At 40.7% G+C, this 27,709-nt stretch overlaps 2 protein-coding genes across 3 annotated transcripts; both read right to left on the reverse strand.

The window, feature by feature from the left end:
• Positions 1 to 430: 430 nt before the first annotated feature.
• Positions 431 to 27,375, reverse strand: LOC128456303 (rho-related GTP-binding protein RhoE). Its single transcript, XM_053440397.1, has 5 exons — positions 27,157 to 27,375; positions 26,989 to 27,076; positions 15,552 to 15,661; positions 14,989 to 15,114; positions 431 to 1,791 (listed from the first exon to the last, which is right to left on the reverse strand). Exons 1-5 carry the CDS (start codon positions 27,259 to 27,261, stop codon positions 1,546 to 1,548), a joined length of 675 nt encoding a protein of 224 aa, XP_053296372.1. The 5' UTR covers positions 27,262 to 27,375; the 3' UTR covers positions 431 to 1,545.
• Positions 19,660 to 23,073, reverse strand: LOC128456301 (putative nuclease HARBI1). Of its 2 annotated transcripts, XM_053440396.1 has the most exons (4): positions 20,639 to 23,073; positions 20,213 to 20,515; positions 19,907 to 20,007; positions 19,660 to 19,873 (listed from the first exon to the last, which is right to left on the reverse strand). In XM_053440396.1, the coding sequence occupies exons 1-4, from the start codon at positions 21,340 to 21,342 to the stop codon at positions 19,806 to 19,808; spliced, it is 1,176 nt and encodes a 391-aa protein (XP_053296371.1). In that variant the 5' UTR covers positions 21,343 to 23,073; the 3' UTR covers positions 19,660 to 19,805. The 2 variants fall into 2 exon arrangements, with proteins under 2 accessions (XP_053296371.1, XP_053296370.1); XM_053440395.1 differs by having other exon boundaries at positions 19,660 to 20,007.
• Positions 27,376 to 27,709: the final 334 nt, after the last annotated feature.

Genomic DNA, 27,709 nt, shown 5'->3' on the forward strand with positions numbered 1-27,709 from the left:
GATCATGGTAGTAATGACATAATCATGATGTCACTATGAAGTCAGAAAATGATATCATATACTGTAGAAATGCATTCACTTTTGTTAAAAGTCACATTATGGTTACGATCAACAGCCTATTAAGATGAACCAATCATTTATCATATGTTATAAATGACATCAGGATGATGTCTTCACAAAATGTCACCATAACAATATTGGAGCAAGGCCCAATTGCTGGAGGTCAAATATAAAAAAGCTGAAAGTGCTGAATTGGTAGTGGTGTGCAACACAGTAAGACTTGAGGGCACTGAGGTTTTGCAATGGTTATGGAATCATTTTGCTTTAATACAGTGTAAATCCAGGGTCGAATAAGTCATTTTCTTTATTGTTGACTTTCGATTGTTATTTCAAGATATATTACATTGAGAAAAAGAGCATGAAGCAGCAACACTTTTATAAACTATATTTATCTTGGCATTACAAAACATTTTTAACAAAGATTAGTGGTGCACAAAAAGTCACCAGAAACATTACATATTATATCATCACATGCAAGACTTTGATATCCCAACATCAAAGAAAGTATCCTTTAATCATTCTACCCTCACCTTCCTGCCTCTCAACCCTCAGAGGAATCTTAGTAGGATATGTCAACTCGTCTGGCTGAACAGGTTATACACCATAACAAAAAGGTAAGAGGAGAGCCAACTAAACAGAGTCACACATATCCAAAGTGTTCATTGTCCCCCAAGTCGGTCTTTCTGTTGGTAGTTCTTTAGTTTCCACAGCAGAATCTTCAAATTCATTTGGTATCTCTTCATGAAATGTATTTTTGAAATGGTGGCTTTTGATGGTTTGGGTTTGCCAGGGGACTGTCATCTCCTGATGATTTACCTTTTCTACGATTGAAAGATTTGAAGATCCTGAATAAGTGCATACCACTCTACCTCTCACTGGTGTTGAAGTGTGATCATCTGAATCTAGTTCAGGGAAAACTGTCTTTATACCTACTGGGTGTACCCTAGGCCAGATAATAGTATGGGCAAAATTCTGATAATGGCAACACTTATCAGGTGTAAATGCAAAGTAAATGGTTGGAGGAGCATAGAGTGGTGACACTCCCATACACATTTATTTCAGGTGAACCTCCTAATGAACTCATGTATGCACATGTTGTAGCTAGAGGAGAATGTCCCAAAAGAGGAACTGTCAGCTCATTGAATGGTTTCACGAGTATCAAAATAATGTCAACCTGAATATGCTGAAAACTTACAGCATGTCAGACCATCTTTTAATGAAGAGGATGTCTTAGCGGACACACTTTAGTAAGATACTTAGTGTTGTCTCCACGGCAGCTCTCTGTAGTTACAGGTGATGGCACATTGAAGCACACAGTACTTTCCCAGTCCTATCTCTATAAAGTCTGCATTGGGCATTTTCATCATTGCTGGAAATCAATCATCACACCTGCTTCATGTGTAAACGACATCTAGAACCACAGAGAATGCAGGACAGACCCTCCACATGCTCTGTCTTTGGCAATGTCTGTATCAGTATTTGTGTTTACATAACAGCACAGCTCTTAGCTTTGGTCTGCTGAAAGTGTGTTGATGCTACAGGGGACATGTCTCCTCCGCTGTGAGACATCCTCTTAGTGGCTCTGGAGGACTTCCTCCTCTTCATGCTCTTATTGTTCTTGTTGACACATGCCAGTGTGGCCACATGGAAGATGTCCTTGACGCTGTTGTCAGACTGCAGTGAGGAACACTCCAGGTAGGGGGTGCTCAGCTGCTTGGCTGTGTTGGAGCCCTGGGACAAGAAACACCAAAAGGATTAAGAGTGTGTCGAAATGATGCTCCACATTCCTAAAACTTAGTAAAGTCTTTATACTGATGATGAGAGCCAACACAAATATTTAACAAATGGATGGTGGAGGTTTTGTTCTAACTGAACTCAGGCGTAAGAGCTGTTCAAGCTCTCAATGACTTGAATAGACGGGCAGCCCTGGATTTGTCCATAGACACAATTAATCAACACAATTGATCAGCTAATGAACTTACAGGTAATTTTTCCTACTTCAAACGTGACTTTTATTCCTCACTTCTGCATTTTATCATCTAGCTCAGTCAGTGATGAGGCTGTACTGGACACATTGTATTCAGGAGTCTTCCCAATATTCTGTGTGCCTTATGTGTGTAATCAAAACAGCTCTCAGGATAATTCAGTCTAGTACCACAGCACCTTTAACAGTAAACAGAGGTTTTGACCAGATCAACAAAACATACCAATGTTTTATATGGATGTGTGATGGACACATTCCTACCCACTCATAGAATTGACACGTTGAATTCAATTTTTTTTGTTTTTTGTTTTAGTTTTTTTTTTACAAATATGTTTATTGAACTTTCTATATATTGACATAACAACAATAAAACAACACTCAGTACAACATTGGTCTAGACAGTCTATACATACTTACATTCACCCAATCAGTGTAATGACAACAAGATAAAGATAAAGAGCCTAAGGCTAGCCAAGGACAACATTCAAGAGCACTGAAGCCACTGTAGAGCTGGAAAAGTGAAGATATGGAGTCAAAATGTTCATAAACGGTCCCTCTGAAGAGTGAAGCAGACAGGTCAGGTACTCAAGGGGAAAACATTCCATAATTATCTTGTGCCAGCTCGATTTAGTGGGGGGTTTGTCGCTTATCCAAGACAAAAAGATATTCTTCCTTGCTGCATATGTGAGGATGTTATACAGTCTGGCAGCGTAGTAGTTTCCCTGTTTATGAAGTCCCGGATTTGCAGGTATTTGTAAAAGTCATGCCTGGGAAGATTATACTTTTCTTGAAGTTGTGCAAATGACAACATGGATGCACCCTGAAATAAATCACGCATCCTTTTTATCCCTCGAGATGTCCAAGTGCTAAACCCACCATCCACCATGCCTGGTAAGAAGTTAGGATTGCCCTGAATTGGAACCAACGAAGATGTTAGACCAGACCTCCCTTCAAGCTTTTGTGTAATATACCATGCTTTTAAAGTATTGCAGATTATAGAGTTATTTTTACAATGGCTCCTGGCTGACTTTAAGTCCTTGAAGGCCAAAAGGCCTAACAGGGAGCCTGAGGTCTGTGACTTTTCTAAACTCAGCAGATCATAGGTAGGTTCCTCCTTGACCCATTCTGCTATAAATCTCAAATGGGATGCCAGCTGATACCATCTGATGTTGGGAAGATCTAGACCACCCTTCGAACTGGGAAGTTGTAGTTTCGCTACTTTTAGCCTGGGCTTTCTCTTGTTCCAAATGAAGTCACTCAGCCAGCCATTAAGCAGCTTCAGTACTTTGCCTGACAAGAGTAATGGGATCATCTGTAGGGGGTATAACAATCTTGGCAAAATATTCATTTTAATAATAGAAACTCTACCAAGCAATCACAAGGGGAGTGGAGCACATCTGTCCAGGTCCCTCCTTATGGAGTCTAGGAAGGGGTTAAAATTGGCCTATACATTCCATGAAATAAAGGTGTGATATGAATACCCAGGTAACCAACCCTGTTATGGACCATTTAAATGGGACTGAGGGTAGTGTGTCAGTTCTATCTCTAAGACATCCCATTGGCATAGCTAAAGATTTTGAGAAATTGATTTTGTAACCCGAAAAACATCCAAACAAAGTAATAACATCAACTAGACGTGAAACAGAAGTCTCAGGCTCCAGCACATAAAGCAAAACGTTATGTTGGATCCCACCCACATTTATGCCAATTATGTCAGAATCTTGCCTTATAGCCTCAGCGAGAGGTTCTATTGCAAGGGCAAAAATAGCGGGACTAAGAGGGCAGCCCTGACGTGTTGAGCGATGAAGTGGGAAGTTGTCAGACCTATAGCCATTGGTGATGACTGCGGCCATGGGAGTTTTATATAATAATTTAACCCATCTAATAAAATTGTCTCCCAAATTAAATTTATGCAAGATATTAAACAGGTATGACCATTCGACACGGTCAAAAGCTTTTTCTGCATCCAGTGAAATGACCATGCTATCAATTTCCTGTGTCTGACAAATATTGATAATATGTAGGAGCCTCCTAACATTGTAACTAGAACTTCTATTTTTGATAAAGCCGGTCTGATCCTCTCTAATAAGGAAAGGTAGAACCTTTTCGAGACGTACTGCCAATATTTTAGATAGTATTTTGATGTCCTGATTCAGAAGAGCAATAGGCCTATATCCTGAACAGTCCTCAGGGGACTTTACTTTTTTTTAAATTAAGGTGATATCGGCTTCTCTTAGTGACTGAGGTAGGCTACCAGTGATGAAAGAATGATCCAACATTTCCAAAAAGGGGTCTAAAAGTACATCCTGAAATTCTCGAGAAAATTCACTGCTCAGGCCATCAGGCCCTGGTGCCTTGCCTGACTGCAGGCCTTTAAGTGCTAACAGGGCCTCCTCCCTGGAGATGGGAGCGTTTAATTCACGTTTTTGAGAATCAGAGATGGTTTGAAGGGTTAATCTTCCTAAAAAGGATTCCATCCTATCCGAGACTCCCTGTGGTTGATCCGATTCATACAACCTAGTGTAAAATTGCCTGAGAGTTTTATTAATGTATTTGTTATCAAAATGGCGGGTGCCATTCCCATCTAAAATTGAAGGAATAATTTGAGGGTCCCTTTTAATTTTGGTTAAATGAGATAGATACTTACTGGGCTTATCCCCATACTCATATAGCCTTTGCTTTGAGAAGAGGAGAGCAGTCTTAGCCTGTTGGGTTAGCAAAGTGTCTAGAGCAGCCTGTATTGCGCATTTCCTCCGCAACAGTAATGGGTCTGATGTTAAGCAAAGTGCACCTTTAATATATGCCAGTTCTTTTTCAAGTTTTAGTTGCTGTTCTAATTGTTTCTTCTTTTTCGAGGCCGAGTAGGCTATAATTAAACCCCTGACGTATGCTTTTGTAGTTTCCCACAGTAAGGATGGGTTGCTAGTAGATTGTGAATTAATAGACAGGAATATCCTAAATTCACTTTTCAGATGAGAGACAAATTTGTCATCTTTCAGGAGATGCGTGTCGAATCTCCAGCGTTTACTTCTTGCAGATTCTATGTCAAGAGACAATTCAAGGAGCACAATTGCATGATCACTAACCACTATAATGCCTATTGAGCAGGAAGACACAAATTGCATCACAGACTGGGGTACGAAAAAATAATCAATCAGACGGATGCAATACTCGCCATGTATCAACCAAGTTGATTTCCCCACAAGTCGATAAGAGGGCCTTAGCCTGGTTTGACAGAGGAGAATTTCGTGGGGGATGTCTATCAAGTCGAGGATTAAGTAAACAATTAAAGTCACCTCCCACCAAGGCCAATGGCGAAGTTACTTCTGCAAATTCTGAGAATGCTTTAGTTAATAAGTCAGGGGAATAGTTAGGTGGGCAATAATTCAATTGTTTTTTAATTAAATTGTTATAAGAAATTATGTTGTTAGATAAAAGAAAGAAATTATCATGTCATGTAACTTAATGAATTTTAGAGTAACACAATGATTGTAAATTGTGCCAAATCAAGAAAATACTTTGGATCAACAATACATAATGAAGCTTGCCTAAATAACGTCATGGACTTAAAGATTAAACTAACAGGTTACATGTTTTAAATTAGATTTTTTTTAAAGTATATCTAATCAATAGAAGTTAACTGTTATATTTAAGTTCAATTATTAAAGAAAGTTCAATTATTAAAGAAATTGGGTTGATCAAATCCAATGACTACTGAAGGTGTTTCTGCTCGTTCTCCATTTGTTTTCAAAGTAATTCGACTTGCATTAAGTACTTTCCTTGCTTTCAGGTATGTTAAATCTTCCATTGAGAAAGATAGTGGCACTCAGGATTAGCCTAGATGCCAGACGATTTTAGCCCCGCCCACAACATTTGAGGTTGGGAAGTTCGGTCTGGCATAGCTCCGTTGGGGAGAAACTATGCCCGAACAGAAGCTGTTCGAACCAATCAAATTGTCAGGGCGGGCTTTATACAATGATGGACAGATGATCAACAGTAACGTAATCCACCACGTCACCAAAGAGCGCTTGGGTCTAATTCGTTTTCAACAAACATGCCTGCCGCTGGAGAGCTGAGATGTGTAGATGCTGACATTGAGTCTGTTTTAGAAGACATCGACAGCGCATTCATTTTGAAAGAGGAACAGAGAAACGCGATCAAGGCATTTGTAAATCGAAAAGATGTTTTTGCCGACCTTCCTACGGGATTCGGAAAAAGTTTAATCTATGGTCGCAAAGAAGATGGGACACGGGAATGTCGCGTTCCTGTTGTGTTATTAAGTTCTTACAGGACCGACAAATGCGATCCGATTTGTTTGATGTGTTGTAATCCTAAACGGAGAACTTGTTCGTACGTGTATTCACCTTTACTGTAACTGACTGCTACACCTGCCACTTTATGCATACTGTTTTATTCTGTTATTTTGTGTTGGGCTTATTTTGTTTTACACGTACCGACTCCCATCGCATAAATACCTGCAGTTTAAGGAGCGGACCATGTAAATAGACGCACCAGATCCCTCGCTTGCGGAGCAGTGCAATAAGACACCAGGCACAAGGATAGGAGCAGGAACAACGGACGGACGCCGGCTGTGCGGCATTTCTTAAAAAATTTTGTTTAACACCCCTCGCCAGCGGAACAAGGTAAGGAAGCTGGTCCCATTTACTTTGCTGCAGGTAGCACAGAACGGGAGTCGCTTTCACGTTAACGCATCAGACTTGTCTCGTGGTGATTTGTTTGTTTATTGTATTTTAACGTTTGTGTTTGGTTTTATGGATTAAAATATCGTGTACTTAATGTCATTCCAGTTTTACGGTGTATTTACGGCTACGATGAAGTGAACAATAAAGAGCCATGTGACATCAGTAGAGAAACTCTGCGTCATGTTTTGGGAAGTGTGTGTGTGTGGGGGGGGGGCTGTTACATTTACTGTTTCTCTCAAAAATGCTGATCGTGTTGGTAAATTCTCCGTGTATCCTTAAATTATTTTTACAACACCGGCAAAAATCATTTTTAGCTGATCTTCTTCCTCTACTTCTTCCAGCGTGCGTGCAGTTGAGGTCTGTTGACAACAACTATGCGTCGCTTTACATACGTCACAAACTACGTTGCTCTGATTGGTTGTAGGTCTATCCAATTGAGCGAAGAGGCATTTTTTTTTCTGGTTCGGTTGAAACCAAGGGGCAACATCCTGGGCTGAGCGATGATGTCGATAAGGAAGTGTAAAAAGCTGCAGTTCACTGGGTGGCCACAGAGGGCCGGCTCCAAGAGACAGAAAGTCCATTAGACTCCTATGTTAAAAACGCCGACTTTAGAGCAGAATTAAACCTGTTTACAGCATGGTTCAAATCTTTGTTTTAGTCTCAATCGTGAGGTTCTTCCTTCATGACAACTCTGAGGGGGGTGAATTTTTTTGTAACTCACTCGTTTAAGCAATATTGAGGTCTGACCGGTCAGACCGGACCCGCATTTCTCCGCGCCGGTCAGAGAGTGCTAGGGTTGCCATCATTAAGGTTTTGAATAACCGGGCACCGATATCCTGGTTTTACGGAGGAATAAGACACGCAGCCATCATCTGTGTTTACCAAAACCGAAAGTTATTAAAAAATAAAGCATAGACTTCAGAATAAGGGCACATATTAATAATCGTTTAAATAATCGTGATTTTGATATTGTCCAAAATAATCGTGATTATGATTTTTTCCATAATCGAGCAGCCCTATATTTATATGTGTTAGTAGTGATTCACAGGTATCGTCGGCTTGTTAGCTTAGCTCCGCTAGCCCGGAGGCAAGATACCAGCAGTAATAGCGATGCAAACAGGAGTTATTACCGACATGAGCCGGTCACCCAGCAGAGAGAAGCGTTACGCCGGGTTCACACCGGACGCGGAAGCGACGCCGAAGCGACGCCGAAGCGAGGCGTAAGCGCAGCGCCAATCCTCTGGCTCCCATCCACTCCCATGTTAAACCGCAGCGCTGAACACACCGGAGGCTGAAGCGTAGCGTTGTGCCGCGGCTGCCTAGTGCCGTGAAGCGATCGTTTCGGCGTCGAGTCTATTTTTTTCGCTTGACGCGAGCGTATCGCGACAGGAAACACACTGAAAAATGATTTTAAACGATATTGATGAAATATTTTATATGATATAAATGATCTAATATGCATCCCACACTTTGTATTCACCTTCTGTTGTCTTTGAGTTATGATTTTACCACTTTTACCAACCACATTATTAAATGTCCCCCTCTGCCCATCCACTACAGCCACACAAGCAGTGATAAAGATAAAAAGAGAGAGGGGGGGCTACGTATTCTCCACATAGGCTTGAGTGGAGAATACGTAATTTACCCTCGACACCCGACATTTAACGGAGCAAACAGCGGAGAAGTTCTTCAACATGGATGACATTAAATTAATAATTGAAGTGGAGAAGTAACTTGAGAAGTTGATTCTCAGCATATGTTGTATAAAGACAACACCAAAAAAGACACATGTTGGGACGCTGTTGCAGTCCATGGGTGTCTCAGTCCAAACAGAAACGACACAAATCTCGGATTCAGAGGCTGGAAAACTCTGGAGTGGTGAGGACGGCAGACCTACAGTGCCTTGCATAAGTATTCACCCCCCTTGGACTTTTTCCCATTATGTACTGTTACTAACTGGAATTCAAATAGACTTAAATAAACTTTTTCCCGTTTGATCAACAAAACATGCATAGTACTTTGGAGGTGCAAAATACATTTTATTGTGACACAAACAATAATGAGAACAAAAAAGTTGACATCTGTTGGGTGCATAAGTATTCACCCCCCTGTGTCAATACTTGGTAGAACCCCCTTTCGCTGCAATTACAGCTGCAAGTCTTTTGGGGTATGTCTCTACCAGCTTTGCACATCTAGAGATGGAAAGGTTTGTCCATTCTTGGCAAAAAAGATGAAGCTCAGTCAGATTGGATGGAGACCGTCTGTGAACCGCAATCTTCAAGTCTTGCCATAGATTCTCTATTGGATTGAGGTCTGGGCTTTGACTGGGCCATTTTAAGACATTAACATTCTTTAATCCAAACCATTCCTTTGTAGCTCTGGCTGTATGTTTAGGGTCATTGTCCTGCTGGAAGATGAACCTCCGCCCCAGTCTCAAGTCTTTTGCAGACTGCATCAGATTTTCTTCAAGGATTTCCCTGTATTTGGCTCCATCCATCTTTCCCTCTATTCTGACCAGTTTCCCTGTACCTGCTGAAGAGAAGCATCCCCACAGCATGATGCTACCACCACCATGTTTCACTGTTGGGATGGTGTGCTCAGGGTGATGGGCAGTGTTGGGTTTTCGCCACACATAGCGTTTTGCATTGAGGCCAAAAAGTTCAATTTTGGTCTCATCTGACCAGAGCACCTTCTTCCACATGTTTGCTGTGTCTCCCACATGGCTTCTGGCAAACTCCAAACGGGATTTTTTATGGATCACTTTCAACAATGGCTTTCTTCTTGCCACTCTTCCATAAAGGCCAGATTTGAGGAGTAGACGACTAATAGTTGTCCTGTGGACAGATTCTCCCACCTCAGCTGTGGATCTCTGCAACTCCTCCAGAGTAACCATGGGCCTCCTGGTTGCTTTTCTGAATAATTTTCTCCTTGTCCGACTCTTCAGTTTGGGTGGACGGCCTCCTCTTGGTAGGTTTGCGGTTGTGCCATATTCTTTCTATTTTCTTATGATGGATTTTATGGTGCTCAGAGAGATGTTCAAAGTTCTGGATATTTTTTTATAACCAACCCTGCTTCATATTTCTCCACAACTTTACTCTCCCTGACCTGTTTGGTGAGCTCCTTGGTCTTCATGATTTGTCAGTAATGATCTCCAACAAACTCTGAGTCCGTCACAGAACAGGTGTATTTATACTGAGATTAAATTGCAGACAGGTAGACCCTATTTACTAATTATGTGACTTGCAAATGTGACTTGTGAATGCAATTGGTCGCACCAGATCTTTGTTAGGGGTTTCACAGTAAAGGGGGTGAATACATATGCACTCAACACTTTTCAGATTTTTATTTGTAAATAATTGTGAAATCCATGTAATATTTTCCCCCACTTCCAAATGATGCACTATTTTGTGTTGGTCCATTACATAAACTCACGATGAAATACATTTTAATCTGTGGTTATACCATGACAAAATGTAGAAAAGTCCAAAGGGGGTGAATACTTATGCAAGGCACTGTATATGCTTGAAAAAAATGATTAAATGCCGTTTTTACTGCAGGCTGATAGCAGCAGAAGTATGAGATATTATTAGTAATGCGCGGCGCTTCGGCGTCGCTACCGCGTCCGATGTCACCAGCCAAGCGCCGGCGCGCCAGGGATTAGCGTTTATGCCACGCTTCGGCGTCGCTTCCGCGTCCGGTGTGAACCAGAGCGCAGAGAGGGCTACCTGGTTGATCCTGCCAGTAGCATATGCTTGTCTCAAAGATTAAGCCATGCAAGTCTAAGTACACACGGCCGGTACAGTGAAACTGCGAATGGCTCATTAAATTAAAAGTGCCCAGTTTGATGCTGAATCTTTTAAACTGAGACAGGTGACTGTGTGTGTATGGAGAGTAAGCTCCGCCAAGTAAGATATCTAATGTTATGTAAAGTTGTTTCACTCGCCAAACAATTTGACTTGACTACGTTACACAGATTACTGATGGGAAGTTCGGATCTTTTTACCGTGTCGGTTCTTTGAATCTCGTTCAGTAAAATGAACGAATCTCTTTTTGAGTCATTCGTTCGTTTCAAGGGGGGGGTGCAAACGATCCAAAGACTCGTACCCGGCAGATTTTTTTTTTTTTAAGATCCATTTATTCGTCCCAAACACATGCACAGACATGCAAAGGCACACTCATGCAGGTAGGGAAATTTAATCTCTGCTTTTTACCCATCTGGTGCAGGACACACAGAGCAGTCAGCGACCATGTACGGCGCTCGGGGAGCAGATGTTTGGGATGTGAGGTGCCTTGCTCAGGGGCACTAGAGAGGATAGGGAGACTTTTGGATTTTTGGACAGATCAATCCAGGTTCGTCTTTTGTTGTCTCTCCGTGGAGTCGAACCGGAGACGAACCAGAGACCTTCTCTGCCCATAGTCCAAGTTTCTGCCACTCGACCACCGCCTCTCCTCATTTTTTTTTTTTTTGATGATGAACGAATTGTTCAACTCCCGACCGTGTGTTTGGATCAATGATCGGGTTCATCTGCCCACAGAGTCTTCGGCTGACGTGTCGGCCACACAGAGCGAGCTCATCTCGCCGGTGACCGCGGTGCGGGCGGCGCACGGGAAAATCGCCCGGCACCTCCATACTGCTGCACGTCCACCCGGACATGAACGGGAATCTATGGAGCTGCTGATCCGCACGCTGCCAGCACATCCAGCTGGCCCGCCGCATCCGCGGACACAGAGCTTAATCTGCTGCTGATCCACTGACTATAACAACGCTGCATTCAAATAAAAATGTGGGAAAGAATATTGTACAGTATCTAATATTGTGTTGGTCATATTTAAATCATTCATTATTATTTTTTGGGGGGAAAGAGAGGATAAAATAAAAGAATCGCATATTAAATCTTAATCGTTCAGCCCTATTCAGCCCTATTTGTTATTTTCACTTTACATTTACACTTACAGTTTAGTGCAGTGTAATTATTTCCCGTGATAATTAAATGCCAGTGTCACAATAAATGACAATTTAAAACCATACAAACTGTCATGTTTTACTGTATTTAATAGGAGGTTTTCTTAAAAAATATATGATCTGCCACACAAAAGCTGTCAGTCATGGCTGCTTTTTAACAGCGGTCACGCGAAAGGGAATGAGGTAACTGTTTCCTCTTCTGAGCCTATGGAGGTCACGTAGAAAATGATCCAAAGACTCGTACCCGGCAGATGAACGAATCGTTCACCTCCCGACCGTGTCTTCAGATCAGTGTTTCGTTCTTCTGCCAACAGAGTCTTCGGATCAGTGATTCGTTCATCTGCCGGATACGAGTCTTTGGATCCTTTTTCACGTGACCTGCATCAGCCTATGCAACAGTCCCGATGCGCGGCCATGAGAAAATGAACGAATCTCTCTTTGAGAGGACTCGTTACTCCCGAGTCTTTGTAAGGATTCGTTCAAAACGAACGAATCGTTCACGACCGACACATCACTAACACAGATCATTTTTCTGCAGAAACAGATTTACTGTGGTCAACTGAAACCTGAGTATTTAAAGTCATATCTGCATTTTAAGAGCAGCTGTTTAAAGTAGCATGACGTCTCCTAACGCTCTTTATTCAGAGTATTGTTGTGAAGTGTTGTAACGTGTTACAGTGAAAACTAAACTTGTCTGCTACCTTCAGTTTTTACATCGTTAATCTCAGGCAGTCTTCACTGAATTATTGTGTTAAATATAAATAAATTATAGGAAGTGTAACTGTACTAGAATAGACAGTCTCATAGAGAACCTAAGGCTGATGTCCACCACATATTTCCTAAGCTGAAATGATTATGATCTGATGAACTTTGAAGTAATACACTTTTATTTTTACCATGTAAAAGTCTTTTAAGGAGTTAACCTGGCACATGTATGACTTTACATATCTGTGTATTTGTGTTGAATGTTCCTCTAGGATTTCCAACATGAGACACAACTGGATTCCAACTAGACTGAACACTGAGTCATCACTTCAACACCGACTCCAGGTAAAGACCTGTTTTCATTACTTAAAAACAATCAAAGCAAAGTATAGTACATAATGAATTAAATAATATATGCAATACTTTTAATGTGAAATAACTCCATACTGTACATTCATTGTCTTTGTAGTGCACAGTTTAATCCAAAAGCTTATTCAAATACATAGTTGAATATCCACAGCAAATAAGGATACAAACTTTGTTCATACGTAACACTTCCTCTACAATAATGCCATACTTTTATGTTTCCTATCATTTTATTAGGGACGGACGAGCCTGCAGGACACAACTGTGATGACCATGTTCTGTCTCTGATCGAAAGAAGAAAAATAAATCACTGGGTTCTTATCCCAAGTGTATCAAATCAGAAAGCAAAAGATAAACATTGTTCTAATAAGTGTCAATTTTTTAACCAACCATAATGACTATAGAAATTAACTCTATTATCCATGACACTTAGCAATGACTGCCAACTCTAAACAGTTGCAGGCCATCTTTAGTTAAGGGAGAAAAACCTGAAGCTGGTGCAGTCGTCCTCCTGTTGACCAGCCTGAAGCCTGAAGCTGCCGATCTCCACCATGTTGCTGCTGAGGACATCAGGTGCTGCAGTGCTTCATCTAGTGAAAAGAAGAAACTCGCTATTAAAGAATGTTTTGTGTTGTGTATGAAGCACCACACATTTCGGACAGAACCGATTTACTGGGCTCTGGGTTTGTACCCTCATGATTAAATGCACATATTTTAAGTCCCTTTGGATAAAAGTACTGAAAGAAATAAAACATTTTACAAATAGATAGAATGTCTTTCTACCTCATCTGTAATATTCAAGGTGATAATCTCCCACAGAGCTGTTGATAACAGTCCACATCAAGTCTCTCCACTTCCCTCAGTGTGAAAACATAATTATATAATTAATATGAGAACTGTCTAAACTGTCTAATTCACTTCATAAAATTCCATAACAGGCTAACTAAACGGGGTGCAATAGTAATGGTGGATATACCAGCCTGTATCAGAATATTTGTGAAACATTGTTATTATCACATGCAACTTACACATGTAGCTTATTGATATTAACTTATTAAAATAAAAAATCAAGTCAAAACCAAACACACGACTCTGTAGTTAACTTGCTTCAATCTGTTCATTAAACATGTTAAATAAACAGTAACTTTTATAACAATTACATATTAAAAACCACTTGAGACATGTTAGCTTATGATTATGATGATAGATAAAGCAATAGGTTTTGTTGTTGTATAGTTTCAAGGTTACTTACCTATAGTTCATGGTACAGATCGCGATCCTCCGGCTGGGCAGCGCTAGCCGTTAGCACCGGTGGCTAGCATGTCGACGGTAGCCGGTTAGCCGTAGCCTGAGCTAATCAGGCAAATAGAGCTCTGCTGCCGTTGCTCAGCTGTGAGTCGTCACTCGTGCTCCTCGTCCTTGCCCATTGATTGGTTAGCCAGGAACTAGGAGGAGTCAACACCGGACAAGATGGCGCTGGGGGAACACCTCCTAGTAGCCTCATTCTCACTCTGCAGAAACCAATGGGTGATGTCACGAACCCTCCGTCACGAACCCTCCGTCAAGTACTTTGCAAACCAACACGCTTTTCAATTTGTTTAGCCATCATTACAAGATGGAAGTTCTCAGTTAACAAAAGTATGACTCTCCATTCGTCTACCGGATTTTCCACTGTCTGGATTGATCTAACCTGACTCTCTAGACCATTTCAGCAGGTTCAGCCGAGCTGCATGATTCATTAGTCATCCCTTGATCACCACTGGCTTTTGTCTTCTTTCTTTTGAAAGCCACTTTCTGCCACTACATGCCCCCATCATCCCAACCTTCATCCTCACTTCCATAAGTCAAGTTTACTACATTCACAATACAGCTGTTTGTAGTTACCGGATTTATCACTCCACTTCCACCTACCCAAACTCTCTCAACCACCATTCTTTAAAAGCAGGGCTGTTTTTTTTAATGCCCCAAGCGTTTCATGGCAGCTCATATTTCATACAGATAACGAAAGAAATTATTCTGACTTAATTAGAAAAAAAATTATGTTAACCTCACAAATACAAGTATTTTAAGTTAAATCAATATAAAAAATAATACTAAGTGAACAAGCCACCTTGTTTACTCTTTTGAATGTAATAGGTTAAACACATGCTGAGTACACCTGTGTCACGTGTGTCTACTGTGTGGAAGTGTGGAAGATATTTACCCACCTGGTCATATGATACTGGAGTGTGTCTGCTGTGAGACCTGGTAAAGAGGTTTGCTCTGAGGTCTGACTTACAGCCTACCAGCAGCATCTTGGTGTTAGGGCAGAACTCCTCAATCTCTCCTCTCCACTACACAGAAAGCACAAAGACCAGGAGAGGATAGATAATCATGTAACCATGATGGACAACTGACTTTGGTGTGAATAATTAGTAAATACAACATCAGGTAAAATAAGAATCATCAAGAGATGACATGCTCCCCAGGCACCCGAAAACATTAGTGAGCAGATCAGTCACTGGAAGTGTTATTATTTCCCACACATGAAAATCTAATTTGATTGGCTAAATAGGAAAGGGAATGGGGAAAAGCGTTCAATCAAAGTTTATTATTTATTTAAAACACAGAACAAAAATTTTGATTAAAGGAAACCACAAATGTGAAAGAGCACTACTTCTATGTCAAATGACCACAACTGTTAAGTCTCATGTAAAGAAAAATCCTAATAGTCTGCAAGTTCTTTAACGACAACAGGGAGGACCACCTCTTAACAGGGAGGACCACTCACCTTCTTTAGCACGTTGTCTAATGTCTCTGGTCTGCTGATGTCAAAACAAATAAGGACTGCGTCAGCATCCGGGTAGGATAGGGGACGCACGTTGTCATAGTAAGAAGAACCTTTAATTAAAGAAATATTCACAGGTTAATTTTCCATTATATAAGGCAATAATAAATGTGTTATATATGAATCAGAGTTTCATTCAAAAGCTCACTACAGCTAGTTTACTAAATGTTGCAGATTCCTTATATTTATCTCTTTATCATTGTTATTATTTTATTATGTTTACTATTATTATGATGATCCTTATTAAAGTGATACCATTATAATTGAGATTTATTTCAGAATTGTAGGCCCATAAGTACAATGAAAAATGGAAGCATTTAGCATGAGAGGATACTGTACTAAAAATAAACACCTATCACAGGATAAAGCTGATGGGAATACAAGTATGTTTGCCCATATTGGCCACATAAACCAACATGATCAATGTGAAGTAGCTGAAACGTGTAGGCCTATCCACTGTGTACAAGTAGCAGCCCAGTCAAAGTACAGTCTGATCTCTGCTGCAAAAGTGAGACATCAAGTCCAGCATCCAGTCCTGCAGGGGAAAGCAGCACACTTTGCTCCACAGTCAAACAATATGTTTTTCGCACCAAAACATGGCTAGAATTACAGCAGCATACATTCCAACAGAGGATCTAAACACTCCACCTTCCCTCCCCTTTTCAAACAAAACCCTAGTGTATTACTTCATTTATGAATCTACAGCCCTGTAACGTTAATGCCACCTTTTGCAAAGTGGTAAATGGATACCTGAAGCTGGAATTAGATAGGTGTTTGTAGCATACGACTCAATTTGGAAGCCTGTTTGGTCATTCAAACAAATAGAGACTTCAGCATTACATAAATATTGAAAACAATCACACACAAACACATTTTTATTTTTAATGATAAAATACTTCATAACTTCTGCCGAGTTTGGTGTGTCTACTTTCCGCCTTCTTAAAACGCGCTTCTTATAAACAAAAGATGAAAAATTAATCAGCTTTAATATCTTAGTTTTAAAACACTCTGTAAAACACAACTCGGTAGAAAATGAGCTGAACTTTTGTCTGACAAAATAATGGATATGCATTCTTGGACTTGAGTCAATGTTTTATTCACTTATGTACAGACCCAGAGGGATTGCATACAGGTGTAATGAAAGCCAAAAAGCCACATCACACACAGGAACTTGAGACATGAATCTGTGGTATAACATATGCTCATCATAGTTTGTAGTCTTTTGCAGTAAATCTTGACTCAAAGAGTCAATTGTCATCGCCAGTTAATCTCAAACCTTCCCCCTCTTAGCTGCACCAGGTATACCTCGTCACCAAAATACTAAATGTGCATCGTCACACTCCCTGCACCATGTCTCCTTTATGGCCCTATGTTTCTATTGACTAGTGCCCTACAATCAATGATAAATTGTTCATACACTCCTGATCAAAATCTTAAGACCAGTTAGAAAATTGCATGAATTTGCATTTTGCACTGTTGAATCTTAGGAAGGTTCTAAGTAGAGTTTCAAAATGCAAAAAGAAGAAATGGGAACAAGAGCCCAAAAGTTGTGAGCAGGCAATTTATTGAAAACAACAATTTACCTGAAGTAGGCTGTTCATCAGCTGATCAAAAGTTTAAGACCACAGCTAAAAAAAAAAAAAAAAAACTCCTAAAACAGAAATTAAAGTGTCAAAAACTGACTCAGTAATGAGTAGCTCCACCATTATTGTTGATCACTTCAAAAATTCGTTTTGGCATGCTTGATGCAAGTGTTTCCAAAAGGCTAGTGCGAATGTTGCGCCAAGTGGTGAAGATGGCTTCACGAAGGGCATCCACTGTCTGGAACTGAAGTCAATTCCCTTGCCATCCATCCCCAAATGTTCTCAATTGGATTAAGATCAGGGGAACACGCAGGATGGTCCAAAAGAGTGATGTTTTTCTCCTGGAAAAAAGTCTTGGTCAGACGGGCATTGTGAATTGGAGCGTTGTCCTGCTGAAAAACCCAGTCGTTAATACACAGACGAGGGCCCTCAGTCATGAGGGATGCCCGCTGCAACATCTCCACATAGCCAGCTGCTGTTTGACGCCCCTGCACAACCTGGAGCTCCATTGTTCCATTGAAGGGAAAAGCACCCCAGATCATGATGGAACCCCCTCCACTGTGCCCCGTAGAAAACATCTCAGGTGGCATCTCCTTATCATGCCAGTAACGTTGGAAGCCATCAGGACCATCAAGGTTACATTTTTTCTCGTCAGAGAATAAAACTTTCTTCCACCTTTGAATGTACCATGCTTGGTGCTCCCTTGTAAAGTCTGAACGGGCAATTTTGTGGCGTTGAAGGAGACGTGGCCTTTGAAGGCGTTTCTTGTTTTTGAAGCCCTTCCTTCGCAGATGCCGTCTGATGGTTATTGGGCTGCAGTCAGCACCAGTAATGGCCTTAATCCGTGTCTTGACGGACAGCCATTCGGATCCTCCGGCTCAGCGCCGGTGAGATTTTTTTGGGTCTATCACTTGATTTTTTTGTTCCATAACCCTGAGGATCTTTTAAGAAATGCAAAATGACTGTCTTACTGCGTCCAACCTCAGCAGCGATGGCACGTTGTGAGAGGCCTTGTTCAAGCAGTTCAACAATCCTACAACGTTCAAAGACGGTGAGCTTTTTTGCCTTTGCCATCAAGAGATCTTCACAGTGTGATTACTTGACAGGAAATGACATGGAATCCAAATTTTTGCACAGATTTAGGCTTTTAAAGGCTGTGGTCTTAAACTTTTGATCAGCTGATGAACAGCCTATTTGAGTTAAATTTTTGTTTTCAATAAATTGCCTGCTCACAACTTTTGGTCTCTTGTTCCCATTTCTTCTTTTTGCATTTTGAAGCTCTACTTAGAACCTTCCTAAGATCCAACAGTGCAAAATGCATATGCATGCAATTTTTTAACTGGTCTTAAGATTTTGATCAGGGGCCGTATTCACAAAGCATTTTATCTTAGCGCTAGGAGTGCTCCTAACTCGCGCTAAAACATTTTACGTAGGAGTTTTTTCTTAAAAGTTATTCACAAAGCCTTTGAGACCTACTCTTACTAAGGATAAATCACTAAGAGTGAACTAAGAGTGACGCGCCGTTGCTATGGATGACGTTGATTCTCGTGCACGAGTTTAGAAGCGGTCAGTGCGGTGATTGGTTGTTCAGACGAGCCCACTAAATTACCGAAAAACAAGGAAATAGACTAGGCTAGAAATGAATTCCTATGAAGTAGTTATGGACAGTGCAGTTAGCAGAATACACGCATGATGACAAGTTTGTGCAGACCACGATAATGACGTTGTAGCCTGCACGTTCAAGAGAGAGAGAGAAAGCAAACAATAAAAATACGTAAATTGCTTTCAATCAAGGAGGCAATTAAAAGCACCCTGCAAAATACTATCCAATGAGCATTTTTCAGCACTTAAAACACTTTAAATAACAGCCCATACCGCCGTTCAAGTCCCCCTATCATGATGGATGTTGAAAACGTGAAACGCAAGCGAAAGGCCAATTGGTCCCAGGACCAATTGTTACTACTTGCCCAGTTTGTGCTGGAGCGGAGGGGGGTAATAAAGGGTAGATTCGGGGCTGGAGTGACCAGTAAGAAGAAGCGGGAGGCATGGGAAGAAATATGCGTAAACATAAATGCTTCCTTCCCTGCTGTTTGTCGCTCTACCGACGATTGCGAAAGACGTTGGTATGCCCTGCAATCACAGTGTAGGTTTGAGATTGCCGACTATAAAAGAGCTGTTGCGGCTACAGGTAAGTCCATTATTATCATTGCTTGCATTCATTTGGGAAATGCATTTGCATGTCTTAAATTTACAATTAACAAAGGCTACAGTGATATGAAACGTGAATGAAACTGAAATTTAATTTGTTGGAGGAGGATCTGCACCAAAGCCGTTGTCCCCGGTCGCATCGGTGGTGTACGCCGTCCTAGGCTCGGACGCAAGCATTACTGGCCTTCAGGGTGCAGCTGATCCTGCAGTCGAGTTGCTAAAGGAGATTGAGGGGTATGCATGCAATGATTTAAAAAGGCTTCATGAAAAACCTTTCTGTTTAATATTTACAGAAGAATTACAACGTGCAACTGGTCAACCCACTTCCCAAAAATGTGTTACAAATTAAATATATATATATTCCCCACAGGAGAAATGAAGATGAAAGTCCAGCTGCAGCATCACATCACACAGCTCTTCCTCTTCTCCCCCTCCTAGCCCTTCCTCTGCCAGCTCTTCCTCTTCCAGCAGCACCTCCTCTCACAGCTCTTCCTTTCCCAGCTGCACCTCCTCTCACAGCTCTTCCTCTTCCACCCCTTTCTCTTCCAACTCTCCCTCTTGGTGCACCCACTGGCTCTCCTCTCCCTCCTGCTGCTGGTACCAGTTCACTGTACGAGAAGAAATTGAGGATGGAAATGAGGGTTTTAAAAAGGCAAAGAAAGGTCCTCAAAGCGAAAGAGTGGCTAATAAAAATGAAGACAGAATATAACAGTCTTAAGATCGAAAAGTTGAAAAATTGAAAAAATAAATGTTATGAACTACACATGTGTGTTGACTGATTTGTGCAAAGGTGTTAAAATGTGCCAACAATACCTAAAATGTGTATTCACAAAGTGATCCCTAAATGCCAGTCCACTCGGTTCCACACGGCCAAATTCATTGTCATGTTGTCGAGCGCCATCATCATCATCATCGGGGTCATCGTCCTCTTCATCGTCATCATCGTCTGGCTGTGGAATGTTCCTCCGCTTGCAGAGGTTGTGTAGAATGGCACATACAGTGATGACTGTGCTTGCCCTCTCTGGGGTGAGGCGTATTTCGCCGTGGAGTACATGAAACCGACGTTTCATCTGCCCAATTCCTCTCTCCACAACATTTCGTGTATGTTTGTGTGCTCTAACATATATGGAGGAAAACGGTAAACAATAATAAATATGGATTTAACAAATAAAAGGCGTCAAAGAGCCAATACGATGTGTTTTACGCATAGGACTAAGCGTAATCTGCGTAATCACTTACATGTTATACTTTAGCTGTGCTCCCGGTTGTGGATTGAGGTAGGGTGTCAAAAGCCACGTCTTGCAGGGATAGCCACTGTCACCCAGCAAGTGACACCCAACTGGTACATGGTGCCTCTCAAAAAGCTGCCTCAGACCGCCCTCCATTAAAATGCGCGAATCATGGGTAGCTCCAGGCCACTTTGCAACAACATCCAGTATGTTGAAATTTGCATCAAAAACAACCTGCGTGTTGATGGAATGCACTTTCTTCCTATTGACGAACACGTCCTCATCTTTTGATGGAGCAATTATTTTTATGTGCGTCCCGTCAATAGCACCGACCACACCGGGCATACCTGCAATCGCCATGAAGTTGGCTTTGATCCTGTGTAATTGTTGAATGTCCAAAGGAAACCGGATAAACTGTTGGATGATATGTGGTCTAGCTAGCGCGTTGATAGTTTGGTTTATGGCACGGCTGACTGATGGTTGTGATATTGCTAAATCGTCGGCATTGCAAAGTTGCATTTTCCCTGTTGCTAAATAACGTAGTGTTACTAAACATTTTATTTCGGGACTAATGGGATTATTCCTGTTAGTCGGGGATGTTATTGCATCCCGCACTAAGTCCACAACAAGTTGAATACCCTCACGATTTAGCCTATATCTCTTGATTAACTCACGGTCTTCCATTGTCTCCAAAGCATTTCGTCTCGCAGCCATTTTAGGATTCTTTGTGAATAGGTCTTAGTGAGTTAGGAGTCCTCTTGAGGACTTTTAAGCTCTCCTTGACTTAGGTGCTACTTTTAGGCCTAAAATACTTTGTGAATTGCTCTTAGTGAAAAAAGTTAGGAGTCCTACATTTAAGAGTGACACGCCCATTCTTTTTAGGAGTTACTCCTAAATTCGCCAGTTAGGACCTACTTTTAGCCCTAAAATCCTTTGTGAATACGGCCCCAGGAGTGTATATACATCCAAGAGGCTTCCTCAGTTCAGTTCACAGGTTGTATTCAGTAAATTAGTATTCAAACGTAGTCACACATTACTAATCTGGTTACCATGGTTTACTGCATTTCCCATTTTTAGTTACCTATAGTGTTTGTGAGTCGATAAATTCTGCATTTAGTTTTGTGCAGATTGAACAGTATCAACAACATCAACCCTAGGAAGATTTCAAAAAAGTTGGTTTAGAATGTTTTGTGAATTAGAAAAAATAATTCCAAGCAAAAATAGTATATATATAATGAGATTCAGTTCAATTCAGGGAATATATCCTTTGCATGCATGACCCCCAGCCAACTTTGGCTTGGACCCTACAAACCTCATTCAAAGTAGTAAGTTAATTTCACATCTGAAAGCACAAGGCTTAAGTGCCTCAGTCAGTCTGCTGTAGTATATGATATTAGTATATAAAAACACTGTGAAATGGTCTTGACATTGCTGCAGACCAGAGGAGGAACAATTAAAAGAAGAAGACAGGAGCCCCTAAAAAGGAGTAGCCTGCAGAGGAGCTTGATCTCAAAATGGTACTCTTGAGTGACAGGGAATGAATTTAGCGCATAAAAACACAGAACCAGCATCCTAGTCCATAATCAGTCTATTCATCAGGATTTGTTTCTCAGGTTGTTATGTCTCATATCATGTTATTAACATGTTGTCAGTATGTGACGGTGATTAGCTCTGCATTACAATTTAACAGATTACAACTGTTTCTAGTTTAGTAAGATAATAAAATAAAATGTAAAAATTTATAACAACATCAAACTCAGAATTTGTTTTTATTTTTGTTGTAGTTTGTAAATAATGTTAAAAGGTAAAGAAGCAGTACATAATCAGTTTAATGTGTCCATCTACTTAAATTGTCCCTAGTGTTGACTAGTTATCCAGGAGGCCTCTGTGGTGAAGTTTCCAGTGTTTTGTGTGTAAATGGAGAATATGTTGTTTCTCTTAAAATTCCATGAGTAACAAACACTTTAAACTCCTACGTACACTTGTACCACTTCTGAAGATACCATGACCTGGATGACTGAGAATCTTCAAAGATAATCTGTTTAAAAGCTAAAGTTAAGGCTAAATAACATTATCCCAGGGTAATAATTTACCTGATTGTGTTCATTGTGTTTAGAACATCGACTCTGCTCTTGAGTCAGCTTCCGTCTTCCAGTGTCTCACTGTGTCAGGTTCTTTTACCAGTTTATATCTTTGCAGAATGCCTGTTCAATCAATGTTCGTTAATGCATTCCTGAGTAATGCAAAAGTAGTGTGTATATTATTAGTAAGTATAAGTTATAAACTCAGAGTGAACCTTTGTCTGACATGCATCAACAAACAAATATCCTAAGTTCTCTTAAACACTTTCCCCACACTGTTGCAGACACCCTGACTGTTAATCAGTTTCTTTTTTCTTACAATTTACCTCAATGTGGAATGTAACCACATTTTTTCAGTTATGAAAGATTTGCAGATCTTTTAGAGCTGGTTTCTTATGTTAAGCAAACAGAATGAAGCAAAATGTTTCTGCCATCGTTCAGGAGCTGTGGTATGAAGGTTTTTCCATGGGAACCTTTTGAGAGAGAGCAGATGCTGAATCTTCATACAGATTTCCAAAGGTACAAATGAAGGAGAACAATATATGTTACTATTTGGCAAATGTTTATTATTGAAGTATTGATTTATTTAGTACTATTTTTTCATAATTTATAAATAAATCAACAATTTACTTTATTTGTTTCTTCCCTTTTCTCTTTCCCCTTTTTATTATTTTCAGAGTTGTTTACTCTTAAAAACATTGTTTTGAACGATCGAAGTATTACTTATAGTTTTGACAACTTTAGTCAGAACACTTCCAATTCCATTAGGAATAACATTCAGAATAGACGATTAACATATTATGGTTGAGAACCACTGCACAAGGGTGATTCAGTCCTTCAGTCAATCTCCAGCCTTTCAAACAGGGGAGCGGGAAACACAATCTGAACTCTGAGTCTGAGGGGTGGGTGGACGGCCTGTTGAGAAGCAGGGGTGTAAGCTGTAATTTATCCAACACAAGTGAGTTCCACAAGACTATGACGCCGTCTGTCTGGAATGCAGGCAAAGTGCTGGATTCAAGCTGAGAGTCAGATTTCACTGTAGCCAACACATTAAATGCTCCCACCAGGCCCCTCCCTCATCATGCACTCACATCTATTCAGTGCCAGGGAATCATTGCTGCCATTAAAATTAAGAACTTTTCTACAACATATATTTTATACAAGGAATCCTAAACATTACTCGATCCTATCATGAGTAGTTTTCTTTTCAGGGAGTGAAAACTCAGTCCAACAGTCCACAACCTGGGGGGAATTGCCTCTATTAGACCTTCTGGGAGGGGAGCAGGCAGAACCATACACCCTTAAGTCCCTATAAAAACTATTATACAAAATATTGGCAAATCTTATAAATAATGTCAATGTAATCCTCAAATGTACTGTAATGTATTTGAATGCTTTGGTATAATGAACTAGTTCACTGTTTAAACAAATGTCAGAAATACTCCTTTAAACTCCTTGCTTCTGAGGAAAAAACTATTTCCTGGGCAAGTCATATTTGAATATTCCAGAGCCAAACTCAACTGCTAAAAACGTTGCTCACTTTACAGACTTTTCCCCTCCAGCATCCTCCTAAAGTGGGCATTAGTGTGGTGGAGGACAGCTTCACTTGTGCCTGAAGCTGGAGCTCTCTGAGCCCAGACAATGCAAGTGCATGAAAGGACTGGTGTAACGTAACTTTAGTTAAAAGTCTAAAGTTAGCTGTTGTAAAGCTATCAAATGAATGTGAATATTTTTGTAGCTATTATAAAACAATGTCACACAAATCAAGAGCAACACGCATACCATCCCTACCAATAATGCCATTTACCCAGGTGTGTGTGCTGCAGCAGCCGTTCAACCTGAGAGCATGTGTGTTGTAGGGAGGTGCCAAGGGTAATGCTACAATACTGGAATAAGACTAGACCACAGTTTGTCTATAAACACTATTTCCTCAGTCAGATAATTCACCTAACCACATAAAGGGTGTTAACTTTAATATACATTTGATTATACCCAAACACTTGACTATGTCAGCATAGTCTGTTTAACATACTGGCTGGTGTTATGAGCTATGTTCAACCCATGAAATGCTGAATTTGTATAACCTTTGTAAGAAATGTGATTTTGAAACCATTATTAATGTGTTTCATCACAGTCATATCATTCATTTACAGTTGAAAAACAGATGTAAGTGTGCAGTAGCTCTTTGAATAAGCCAGTGTTAAGCATCCAAAACCTTAACCTCAAACAAACTATTATGTTGGGTGTTTGCTTGTTTTTCTTTGAGACAGAACCTAAGATGTCATTACGTAAATGCAGTTGATGAGGTAACAATGTGTATTCAGATTGTGCTCTCTAAATAAAGACTATAATTCAAGATAAGTCAAAGATATGGAATCAGAAGACAACGATTGTGTTATAAAAACTGCTGCTGTAGGGGAGAGCGGGGTAATGTGGGACATCGGGTAATGTGAGATACCCGATGTCCCACATGAAGATCCGTATCTAGGCAACGGATCACATAATGGTCATTTGACCATTATGTTTTCAAGCCACTCCCATTCCCCCCTTGCCATGAAGGAGAAGTTGGTGGTGTAAAAGTAAATTTTCTTGCTTTGAACTTAATCAACTGTTGATTAAGTTGAACAAATTGATTTGGGTAGAAAAACTTATATCATACATGTTGGTGAACTTCCAACATATAAAACCGTGTGATTGATGCTAGCTGAAGATTAGCCTGAATTGCTAAGAGATGTTGTTTTTTCTAAAACGGTGGCTGTGGGGTAAAGTGGGACAAATGCTGTGGGGTAAAGTGAAACACTGTCTCACTTTACCCCACCATGAAGCACAAGTTAAGTTTAGTCTTAAACATATTTCAGTGTTATATTACATTATATATGTTTTATTTTTAATGTCATAAACATTGTAGAAAAGCCATCATGCCAAGAAACTATACACCAGGAAGACAACCTGGGGCCAAACACCCCTCGCAGACATGGAGAGTGAAGCCGCTGAGGTCATGCAAGGAAAGAAGTCCTTAAGAAAAGCTGGAAGGGATAGAAATATTGACAAGACAACCCTCAAAAGATTCATAAAGAAAAAAGAGAAGGGGAAAGTAAAATCAGTAGCCTGGGGTGCAGTAGCTGAGGTAAAGAGAATATTCACAGATGAGATGGAGGAGGAGCTTGCCAAACACTTAACTACTAGCTGACCAGTTCCATGGCCTTGCTCCAGTTAAGTGCCGTGAACTGGCATTTGAAAACGCAGAGAAAAACAATATCCCTGTCCCTGCCAATTGGACAGAGAAACAATGTGCCGGTAAACTAGGGTGTGCAAGAGATCACATGAATCATAATAATCATAAATGTGCTTAATTGACCAATCCCCATGATTCTGTTACTAGTCCGATATTAGTGGTTGTCAATCTAGCTGTCGGGATTTTAACTATTACAACATGTGTTGTTATGGTAGTTTTAAAGTGGAAAAAGTAAGTGGACCACTTTACCCCGTAGCTGGGGTAAAGTGGGACACAAGACCACTTTTTTTACAACAATCATATTTTCACTGCCCTTTGTCCTAAAGACATTCTGATCATTTCCATTTCTAGAAAACCTCCTGAATTAATGGGAAATGTGTACATTTTACTGATATATCATTTTAGCTCGCCTAGAGGGGAGCAAATGTAAAAAATGTCCCACATTACCCCGCTCTCCCCTACAGTGAAACTAAACCAGAAGATTTACAATATGAGATTTAGGCCTGCTTTACACAGTTAATATTAACATAAGTAAGATCATAAATATAACATAAATGTCCTCTATTAATTTGTCCTTTAGTAATTCCCATCAAAATGAACTCAATATATTTATACTAAAGCAATTTATTAAACAAACGGTATATGCCTACTTTGTTATGATCGTAGCTTTAAGAGTAAATAAAATCAGGCTCCTAATCCTAGTTTTATCAGAACCTTCGCTCTGTATATTCTACTGTAATTCAGCAAGAAAATAGTCTGTACAAGGTGCTTTTGACATATGATTCAAAATAAATATATTTTTCCCCTTCATTACTTCCAACAGTAATGTTAATGTTGAAGAAAGCACACTTAAGTTATATCATTCATGTGCAAATTCAAATATAAGCTGTATTTATTTACTTAGTAGATTAGTAAATTCAACGTATAACGGGTACAGCTTTACACACTAAAGAACCCTGCTAGATCTTGAGGTGAAGCGTGGGCTTCTTGTTAGGACTGGACTCACTGGCGGTCCACCGCAGCTCAGTGTGGGGGAGCGCTCACCTGAGGTGTCCCACAGCCGGAGCTCCACTCTCTGCAGGTCCAGGTCAAAGCTGGCCGAGTAGTTTTCAAACACCGTGGGTACGTAGCACTGCGGGGGACAGAGACGGACAGAAAGCCCGAGTGAGGGGCAGCTCGTCACCAGGGGGACACGAGCAGGACTCATCTTACCTCAGGAAAACTGTCTTTGGCGAACACGCTCAACAGCGCGCTTTTCCCGCACTGACTGTCTCCCACAACCACGAGTTTACACTGGACGGCAGAGTCTGAGTCCATCCTGACCGCAGAGAGAGGAGACAAGTCTCGTTGATGTCCGAGTAAAGAAGTCAGTCCAATGCGAGACTCGGTGTGGGTGTCTCTCTGTTCCGGGACAATTACGATCCTCCTGTTTCCAACTAGGGAGGGCGGGGCTCCACCGTGGGAATCCCGTCAGGGATTGTTATCCTATGACGGGAATTCTCTCACTTGGCAAGGACGGACCTTTTTAGGGCCCCAGGCAGAATTTGAATCCTCACCTCCATAGAAAGGAAAGGATAGATGTAGATTAAGATAAATGTGTTGTTTCGATCCATGTGAATTACAGGGAGACCACAATTAACGTCACAGGACTAAGTTAACTAAAGCAGAGTTTCTTAAGGTCGATAGTGGCTGAACACATCATAACGGGGGAAGTGCTGTGGCTTCATGAGCGTCTCTTGAAACACTCGATCACTGTGCTCTGCTG

This window comes from Pleuronectes platessa, chromosome 14 (genome assembly GCF_947347685.1).
Source record: "Pleuronectes platessa chromosome 14, fPlePla1.1, whole genome shotgun sequence".
Taxonomy (NCBI): Eukaryota; Metazoa; Chordata; class Actinopteri; order Pleuronectiformes; family Pleuronectidae; genus Pleuronectes; species Pleuronectes platessa.

Coding starts and splice junctions, on each gene's coding strand:
- LOC128456303 (XM_053440397.1), bottom strand. CDS start 27,261: ATGGACTCAGACTCTGCCGTCCAGTGTAAACTCGTGGTTGTGGGAGAC. Junction 27,077..27,156: donor CCAAAGACAGTTTTCCTGAG/GTAAGATGAGTC, acceptor TGTCCCCCGCAG/TGCTACGTACCCACGGTGTT. Junction 15,115..15,551: donor TAGACAACGTGCTAAAGAAG/GTGAGTGGTCCT, acceptor CTTTCTGTGTAG/TGGAGAGGAGAGATTGAGGA.
- LOC128456301 (XM_053440395.1), bottom strand. CDS start 21,342: ATGGCTGCGAGACGAAATGCTTTGGAGACAATGGAAGACCGTGAGTTA. Junction 20,516..20,638: donor GCACAGCTAAAGTATAACAT/GTAAGTGATTAC, acceptor CATATATGTTAG/AGCACACAAACATACACGAA. Junction 20,008..20,212: donor TTTGTGAATACACATTTTAG/GTATTGTTGGCA, acceptor CTTCTCGTACAG/TGAACTGGTACCAGCAGCAG.